Source organism: Montipora capricornis, chromosome 7 (genome assembly GCF_036669925.1).
Source record: "Montipora capricornis isolate CH-2021 chromosome 7, ASM3666992v2, whole genome shotgun sequence".
NCBI lineage: Eukaryota > Metazoa > Cnidaria > Anthozoa > Scleractinia > Acroporidae > Montipora > Montipora capricornis.
In genome coordinates, this window is record NC_090889.1 from 37,507,334 (window position 1) to 37,517,333 (window position 10,000).

General features: G+C 33.1%; 1 protein-coding gene across 3 annotated transcripts in view; it reads right to left on the reverse strand.

Annotated features, from left to right (window-relative positions):
• Positions 1-10,000, reverse strand: part of LOC138057109 (gamma-aminobutyric acid receptor subunit alpha-6-like) — a 46,459-nt gene that overhangs the window by 7,034 nt on the left and 29,425 nt on the right. Inside the window, exons 2-7 of one of the 3 annotated variants that reach the window (XM_068903165.1) lie at positions 7,251-7,281; positions 5,831-5,897; positions 5,214-5,278; positions 5,025-5,098; positions 753-973; positions 342-424 (exon numbers count right to left, since the gene is read on the reverse strand). In XM_068903165.1, coding sequence (XP_068759266.1) covers positions 342-424; positions 753-973; positions 5,025-5,098; positions 5,214-5,278; positions 5,831-5,897; positions 7,251-7,272 — 532 coding nt within the window. In that variant the 5' untranslated portion in view covers positions 7,273-7,281. Of the gene's footprint in view, positions 1-341; positions 425-752; positions 974-5,024; positions 5,099-5,213; positions 5,279-5,830; positions 5,898-7,250; positions 7,404-10,000 lie in introns of those variants that run through there. The other 2 variants (XM_068903164.1, XM_068903163.1) reach the window with 2 other exon arrangements.

Sequence of the window (10,000 nt, forward strand, 5' to 3'; positions counted from 1 at the left end):
GGTAAAAGCAGGAGCCCATGACTAGGAGCCTCCCAATGCATTGACTTGAGTCAACCTTTGCGCGTATCTTTCTATTTCTAGAACTAATCCTTTAGCAGGAGACTCACATTTACAACGAGTTACATCAATTTGCATACATTGTTTTGGCTATTTTTGTCTTTGTTCCACAATACCTTTATTCTGATTGGCCATTCTAAAACAGTGTGTGCAGAGCCGAAAAACTCGTGGCGTTCTAAAAATAGAAAGATACCAGCAAAGATTGACTCATAGGGCTTGTATGGAAGAGGCAAGCTCCTACTCATGCGCTCCTGGTAAAAGTCGATATCATTGACAATACTTACAGCTGCCCAATTTGAGGAAACACGTCTGTGTATCCAATGGAAAATCATGGAGGTTCATTACGCAAGAGGCAAGCAATGTGACCCTGAGACAAACAATATTTGTTTTAGTGTTAAGATGAAGGAGAAGAAGAAGAAGAACGATGATAACGAAAAGAAGAAGAAGGGGAAGAAGAAGAAAAAGAAGAAGAAGAAGAAGAAGAAGAGTAACAACAACAACAACAACAACAACAACAACAACAACAACGACAATTTCATTGAAGAAGTATGATAAGACCTAAATTGGATTTGTGACCAAAATTATGTCACTGAAAAGAGAATCATGTCAAAATTATCACTTCAAGCGAGCTTTTGCTAATTTCTCAGGACTTACAAATGTGACATTTAAATGTCGTTTTTGGTGAACTAGCTCACCCTCTGCTATGCTCGATGTTTCCGTTGGGCTGTATGCGAACAACACTGTGAATTTGTTCGTTGGGCATCATCATGTTGGATTCTCGTGCATTGTAGCAGAACGGATCTGGAACCCAAAGCTTATCAATGTCGCTCCCGTGCAGGGTTAGAGTGCGATTCAGCTTTCCTATGAGCCTCGGATCATGCCAGTACTGGTGAAAATAGCCAACGATTTGGTACTCCTGTCAATAAAATGAAGCGATTAACAAGGTAAGGCACAGATTTTTTTTAATCACTTTTGGAATTTGCATAATAACTGTTTTCATTTGGTTCCAGTTTTCACATCTATCTACAGGGCCTGGATCCCAGGTTTTGGAGGTAAACCTAAATAGTAACAATTGTTAACATGTAAGTTAAATCACTAATTCGACTGAATGACTGACTGACTGTATGACTGATTGATAGTAATAGTAAGAGTAATAGTAATAGTAATAGTAATAATAATAGTAATAGTAATAGTAATAGTAATAGTAATAGTAATAGTAACAGTAACAGTAATAGTAACAGTAACAGTAACAGTAACAGTAACAGTAACAGTAACAGTAACAGTAACAGTAATAGTAATAGTAATAGTAATAGTAATAGTAATAGTAATAGTAATAGTAATAGTAATAGTAATAGTAACAGTAATAGTAACAGTAATAGTAATAGTAATAGTAATAGTAACAGTAACAGTAACAGTAACAGTAACAGTAACAGTAACAGTAACAGTAACAGTAATAGTAATAGTAATAGTAATAGTAATAGTAATAGTAATAGTAATAGTAATAGTAATAGTAATAGTAACAGTAATAGTAATCGATAGTAATAGTAACAGTAACAGTAACAGTAATAGTAATGGTAATGGTAATGGTAATGGTAATGGTAATGGTAATGGTAATGGTAATGGTAATGGTAATGGTAATAGCAATAGTAATAGTAATAGTAATAGTAACAGTAATAGTAACAGTAATAGTAATAGTAATAGTAATAGTAATAGTAATAGTTACAGTAACAGTAACAGTAACAGTAATAGTAATAGTAATACAAACAGTAATAGTAATAGTAATCGTAATAGTAACAGTAATAGTAATAGTAATAGTAATAGTAATAGTAATAGTTACAGTAACAGTAACAGTAACAGTAACAGTAACAGTAACAGTAACAGTAATAGTAATAGTAATAGTAATAGTAATCGTAATAGTAATAGTAATGGTAATGGTAATGGTAATGGTAATAGTAATAGTAATAGTAATAGTAATAGTAATAGTAACAGTAATAGTAACAGTAATAGTAATAGTAATAGTAATAGTAATAGTAATAGTAATAGTAACAGTAACAGTAACAGTAACAGTAACAGTAACAGTAACAGTAACAGTAACAGTAACAGTAACAGTAATAGTAATAGTAATAGTAATAGTAATAGTAATAGTAATAGTAACAGTAATAGTAACAGTAATAGTAATAGTAATAGTAATAGTAATAGTAATAGTTACAGTAACAGTAACAGTAACAGTAACAGTAACAGTAACAGTAACAGTAATAGTAATAGTAATAGTAATAGTAATCGTAATAGTAATAGTAATAGCAATAGTAATGGCAATCGTAATAGTAATAGTAATAGTAAATAATAGCAATAGTAATAGTAATAGTAATAGTAACAGTCAGAGTAACAGTAATAGTAATAGTAATAGAAATAGTAATAGTAATAGTAACAGTAACAGTAAAAGTAACAGTAACAGTAACAGTAACAGTAACAGTAACAGTAATAGTAAAAGTAATAGTAATAGTAATAGTGATAGTAATAGTAATAGTGATAGTAACAGTAATAGTGATAGTAATAGTAATAGTGATAGTAATAGTAATAGTAATGATAATAGGAATAATAATAGTAATAGTAGTAGTAATAGCAATAGTAATAGTAATAGTAACAGTAATAGTAATAGTAATAATAGTAATAATAGTAATAGTAACAGTAACAGTAACAGTAACAGTAACAGTAACAGTAGCAGTAACAGTAACAGTAAGTAATAGTAATAGTAATAGTAATAGTAATAGTAATAGTAATAGTAATAGTAATAGTAAAAGTAATAGTAATAGTAATCGTAATAGTACCAGTAATAGTAATAGTAATAGTAATAGTAATAGTAATAGTAGTAATAGTAATAGTAATAGTAATAGTAATAGTAAATAGTAAATACACACTGTAGTAATAGTAATAGTAATAGTAATAGTAATAGTAACAGTAATCGTAATAGTAACAGTAATAGTAATAGTAATAGTAATAGTAATAGTAATAGTAACAGTAACAGTAAAAGTAACAGTAACAGTAACAGTAACAGTAACAGTAATAGTAAAAGTAATAGTAATAGTAATCGTAATAGTAATAGTAATGGTAATGGTAATGGTAACAGTAATAGTAACAGTAACAGTAACAGTAACAGTAACAGTAACAGTAACAGTAATAGTAATAGTAATAGTAATAGTAATCGTAATAGTAATAGTAATGGTAATGGTAATGGTAATGGTAATGGTAATAGTAATAGTAATAGTAATAGTAATAGTTACAGTAACAGTAACAGTAACAGTAACAGTAACAGTAACAGTAACAGTAATAGTAATAGTAATAGTAATAGTAATCGTAATAGTAATAGTAATGGTAATAGTAATGGTAATAGTAATGGTAATAGTAATAGTAATGGTAATGGTAATGGTAATGGTAATGGTAATAGTAATAGTAAACACAGTAATGGTAATAGTAATAGTAATAGTAATCTTTATTGTGCCTTAATCTCCAAAGGGAGGTATTGGTCTAATTACAATAAAAGTTTGTACATCAACTACTAAAAATAAAAAATAACATTTACCATACCCCTTATACAATTAATTAGAAAATTCATAGCGCTTATTACATTTGTGAATTGAGAATCTCTTCTCTTTTTTTGAAACATTAAATGGATATCATTTACTCCCCTATTATTTTATATGAAACCTTGTTTTCTGCTGTAAGTAAATAATTCTGATTCTTCTCGTTATCACTTAAATTGGTGTAACGAGTATCAGCGTTCGAAGTATGTGATTGCAGCTCACGTCTTAAAGTGATATACCCCCGACAATACATCAAGAAATGATGTTAATTTTCTATGCTCCTCTGTTTTCATATTTGCCAGTTTGTATTCGTAATGCATGACATACATGTACTAATCTAAGCCTCGTCAGGCTAATTCTGTTTGCTGCACCGACTTTGTTATTAATGTAAGGTAGTTTTCAAATTGATAATTATTTTTAACTTCCTTTTGTGCAATTTTTTTCTTGAACTTTTTGATAACCTATTCTGGGTTTCAAGCCAGTTCTGTAACGGATGGATGTGTTGCTGGGTTGCTGGTTCTTTTACTTTGCACTTTTCATTTATTTCTTCATTCTTTTAAGTCGAAGGAAGGTCCGTATATTTTGTTGCGTATTGAAATGCTTCAAGTAACAAAAGGTGTTTTGTATGATAATAGTTCCGGTCCCCAAATTTCGCATGCCTAAAGTAAACGGGTTAAACTAGTGCAATAGAAGAAGAGTTTCTTCTTAATGACAATTGTTGCTGTTTCCGTGTTGAGAAGGATCGATTTATTATCGAGAGAACTTTAATGGCTTTTTTGTTCAGAATTTCTCTTGCAAAGGTGTAACGTCCAGAAGACGTCATCTCTACATCTAAATATGTTTGTTTCCCAACAATTTGTAAAGTTTCATTCTTATATTTAAAATGTTTTTGGTTCTTGTTTTGTCCTTAACCACTGGATATAAATATGTTTGACTTTTTGGTGTTCTTCTTGAGCATGTTTATGAAAAATTAAATCATTCAAGCGATTGTTGCAACCCTAACTGATTGATTGACTGACTGATTGATCGAGCGATTGATTTATTGATTAATGGATTGATAGATCGATGGATAGATCAACGACTGGATAGATTGGTTGATTGTTGTTTTGTTGATTAATCGATTGATTGATTTGCTGAATAATGCATTCACTGACTGAACGACGGATTGACTGAGCAACTGATTGGCCGTTTCGTTGGATGACTTTGTGAATGTTGAGCCAACGAAAAAAATGCCGAGTCATCACCATCCAACTTGAGGTGTTTAACGCGTCACTATTTTGAATAACAAGGTAGGAAAGTTTATCTGGGTCATAAGCCAAATGTTGAGTGAGGTTTGCAAAAACTGTCTAAGATAAAAGGGCCGATGGCATTCGCAGTGGCACTTACCATATTAGCCTCCTCGATGTTTCCAAAAGATTCAACGTACAAACTACTTCTTATGCGAAGAACTTCGCCCTTTTCTGAAGCATAATGTAAAGCAGGTTAAACACCAAGTCACGCAGCAATTCCCAATCCTGGGCTTATGTCGAGACTAACTTCTTTAGAATGTGTTACATGAATTAAATGCTAATTTACCAAAGGTTGGAAGCAAGGTCTTATCGTACTTGTCGAAAAAAGTGGAAAGGACATCAGCATCCACTCTGAAATGAGTATGGAAGAAATCAGTCAGTCATTTTGAAGGATGTTCGGATGAAATATTTTGTCCACCTTGGAGAGTCTCATTAGGCTGGCAGTTAAAAGGCAAAAAACATATAAGACATCAAAACTAAAAGTAAAACGATTTAAGTATAACGAGCTATTTCATTCCGAAGGGGGAAGGGGGTGTAGCTTAAAGTTTGTTTGTTGACGACTAAAATTCTTAAATTTTGACGGTTGAGTGCTTTCAGGAGGAAATTTCCATTCATTTTTAGTTAATATCATTGACTTTCAATTTTCCTTTTAATCGGAAATTTGTGTTTAGGACGTTGCTTTGCTCTATCTCGTCACTTAGAATAACTTGAAGCAAGCTAATGAATCTGTTATTGGAAAGTATTTTTCAAGTCCAATAAAGCCGTCAAATCGGACTGCACTCTGAAACCCTCTCAAATTGAATCGAGTTCAGTCCGAATTGCAGGCTGGACCAGTTGCCTGAGTGGTTAAAATGCTTCAAAATCAGAACCAAAATTATTGAACGAAACTAATCTGATACTTACTGGTGAGATATTAATAGCACTGCCAAGAAGACCCAGGAATGACGAACGGCAGATTTCATTGTGGTAGCTGACACAAAAAGACAAATGTCAAATGCTTTTGACGTTCTGGCAAAAAAGATATCGTTTTCATAATAGACATCGGCAGCGTGGATTTTGTCAAATCCTTGAAATTACTTATAATCTTAACCGGCACCACGCCATAGCTCTATTTGATAAGCAATTTTCCTGACCGAATTCAAGAGACGACGTTTGGCCTATTGCATTTGAATCCAGAAATAAACTACAACTCAGCTAATTTTTGACACCTTACTTTCTTTTGGTTTGTCTGTGGTCCCAAGTTTTAATACGAAACCAGCGTTAGCGTTCATTTATGACCATTCACGACTTGTTTTCAACTTGGCGGACGATGGCGATTTCTAGCTGAAGACGGTCTTAAAGCGATTTTTAACCTTAAAATAAGCATGTGAAGTGACAGAAGATAAAAATGACAAAAATGTAAGGACGAAATATTTCTTTGAATCTATTAGATTTCGGGAAAATTTAACAAAAAAACCAATAACAACTAGGCCGAGTATATATATCATTTATATGGATTATCTTTCCAAAATAGATCATATCTGATGCATCTTAATTCTATTTTAGGTTCAACACAAGAACTGTCATCACGCAAATGTGAAAGTCTTGAAAGACTGATTGCAAATACTTGAGCCAAAAATTCGATGGCTATGAGCAAAATGGAAGCGTCAAGAACATTATTTCATGTAAAATTACGGACACGGACTGAATGTTGTTGTCCCCATATTGCCAGAGAATTGGTTGGCATATTTAATACAACAAAGATCACCCACTGTAAGCAACAGAGAACTGAATACTGTATATTAATCTGATAAGGAAAATTAATATACTAGTCTTGCAATGCCTTTGAAGGTATGGCTTTCAGTTACCTCATTATACACAAATTTAAAGCCGACAATAAAGAGGAAAACTGAAAATTTAAGTCCAGGGTTTTCAATAAGAGCCGGCGGCCGACGAAATTCCCCGTCTATTATATACGCAAACTCGCCGCATACTTTTCCTTGGAAGTTACACCAAATTTGAGAAATAACATAAGAAACAATCGCACAGAACATGACCCTTGAAAAAAGTTTTGCTCATCAAAAACAAAAGAGAGGTCTGAATTCTAAGTAATTTCGGCAGCGATTTTAGCTTCCCTGTCTATGTCAAAGATCGAGCAAACACAAGCTCGTGCCTTCGGCCCTTGGAACGCGCAGCTTTGGTGCGTGTTGTACATTCTCCGTCTTTTCCTCAGATTTTGCCGCCTAGTAAAATTGTTATTGAAACTCCTGAAGCATAAACGAAGAGTAGGTAAGCAAAAGTCTAAACATACTTAGTAGAGGGGACTAAATTGTAGTATACAAACCTTTATGTAAGTGCTTCCTCATTTTCTATACCTAAGGATATTATGCAATCACACGATCAAAGTTAAGACAAGTTCTCTTTGAAAAGACAAAACCGAAGCAAAGTGAAGTTAACAGTTTTAATACAAGCACTCTAATGAAATAAATGTAATAAGTCTTTAATAAATGAATATGAGATCATCACACGAAATAAATATAATTGCAAATCTATTTATTTTTCATGGTTTCACTCAGATAATCATGTAGTTTTTTGGCTGATGTTGGTTTTCACAGTGTAAAAGTTCAAAAATATTCAAATAGTTTATCATTTTTTGAGCTAAATTTTTCTTAAATCTAATTTTTCTTGAATCTAAATGTACCAATAACAATAACAAATGGAAAACATAGAATATATGCAAAATAAAGATTGCATTATTTTGACAGCATCATATCTTGTATAATTTTTTTTGTTACAAAATAATCAGAGAGAAGCCAAAAACCCGTGAAATAGACGACTAAAACACCTTAGTAGTCTCTAATTGGTCTCTAAATCAATTAAAAAATTAAGACCATTATTGTTTTCCTTTGTGTATTAGATTTGGTTTCATGGGTTTAATGCCTTCATTCTATTATACTTAGCATTTCTTAGTTCGAAGATTTTGGTCAAATCATTGCCCAGTTCAATATCTAGTTCAATACTAGACTTGTTTAATTCGGCTTTCATCTCATTAATTAAGTTCCCTTTCCAGTTCAATCTTTGTTCTTGTAAAGTTATCTTAAAAGCCTTTTGGGGTCAGTTTTTTACACTGGTGCTTTGAAATGTGCGGGCTTTGTTTGTCTGTTTTCCTTTGCTGCCTCACTCCTTTTTAACTGACACAAATACTCAGCGGTGGATGCAGAACAGCAGGCTGGTATTTCATCTTTAGCACAAAGCAACTCAATTTTTTGATATCTCGAATATCTTTTGTGGGTAAAAAGTTTCAAGAGGATCTTCAGCCAAAGGTACTACATCGTGATAAAATACAAGCACTGTAATAAAATAAATGCAATAACTCTTTAATAAATGAATACGATATCATCGCACAAAATTAATATAATTTATTTTTTTATGAAGAGAAACTAAAAGAAATATATTTTTTTTTCTAACGCGCTTGATGATCAATATCGCCGCAAAAATTTAAAAAACGGTACCATTTAAAAAACTGTTCAAATTGTGTGGATAACAGGTTGATTGCAAATGGACGTCCTTTGCTTTTGTTACAATCACTTGAAGTGAGATAAGAACAACGAAAAATGCTAACTTTATGGACGCCGTACACAGATGTTTCACCCATTGAATTTACCACGGCCTTTCAGACACCGCAGGATATATGTATCGATTTGTATGCTAAACTGACCTAGTATTCGATTCTTCCTGGTGGGAAGAACATTTTGATAACAAAAAAATTTCGTTTTTTAATAGAATGTGAAAGAAGTGATGACAGCATGAGGATTACTCGTTGCGTGAGACTGAAGTCAAAAATGCCATTAGCAACACACACATACAAGCAAAAAAGTTACCGCCAGTGTTTCGCATGTTGCGAAGACAAAGAAAACTAATTCCAATCATTTACGAATCTTAATTAATTAAGTCTCCAATTTTGTATTTATTTGTCGACCTTTTCACTGGTTCAATAACAATGCGATGCACGCGAGGCCTTTTACTAAATGAGCGAAATATATATGTCGTGTTAAATTGTTAAGAAAATACCCTTTGAATATTGAATTCTTTCGGTAGTCTTTTTCAGAGGATAGAGTTCTTTAGTCCAGTCAAATCGAGATATGTTTTTAACATCGAGATCAAAGCTATAAGTTAATAGCATGCTGATAATGCAAAAACTGTCTATCTTTTCTAGAACGAGATACATTCTAGGAAGAAATAGTAAAAATGTCTTCGTTGATTCTGTTTCGTCGCTTCACTGATCCAGATTATGAACAAGGCGTAACTAACCACAGAAGTCTTAAAAAGTATCACCAGATTGGTGAATTTGTTACAACGGCAACTTACAAGTTTGCCACCAAAAACAAAAAAACAAAAAATGAAGTGTACGGTTTGCAAGCAACAGCTGAGTTGCCAAACCTGGTGACAAGCTGTACGACAGCTTGTTTGGTACACATTAATTGGGAACAGAAAGAAAATAACGTGACTGTGCCAGATCGAAGTTACATTTATGTTAAAATATTTAGTTTGTATTGTTAAGCTTCATTGACATTTTTCACCGACGAACGACCAGAATTACACCTAAAAATACTCCTAATTATGTGAGTATTTCTATGAGCGAGGTCTCGACCACAGTGCCGGACTTTGTAGTGTGCACTTTGGTAAGTTTTCCGTGCTTCTTTATTTTAAAACAGCAAAAATTTAAACTGCAACTGCGAACACAAACTGTACTCAACTTCCAACTCTCTCGACGACCGAGCAATTTCATTCACCGAGCAACTGCATGCTGTCCCAAGTTTATTCATAATTCAACAAGCGGTTGTTTGACATCCCCATTGCTCTTCCTGCGGCATCCACAAGCTGATCTGTCACGCGGCTTCCAAGATTTAATTTTAAGATTCAAATGAAGATTAAACACTTGGGTCATGTAATGCAAGGGTCGTTTTGTGATAACACTGAGTTGAAGCAACACTATAACTACCGAGCGGTGACCCTGAACAAAACATTTGAATGTGATACAGCGTTCTCCGTAGCGAACCTATCAGAAACACCATGATCAACGTGAACGAGTAT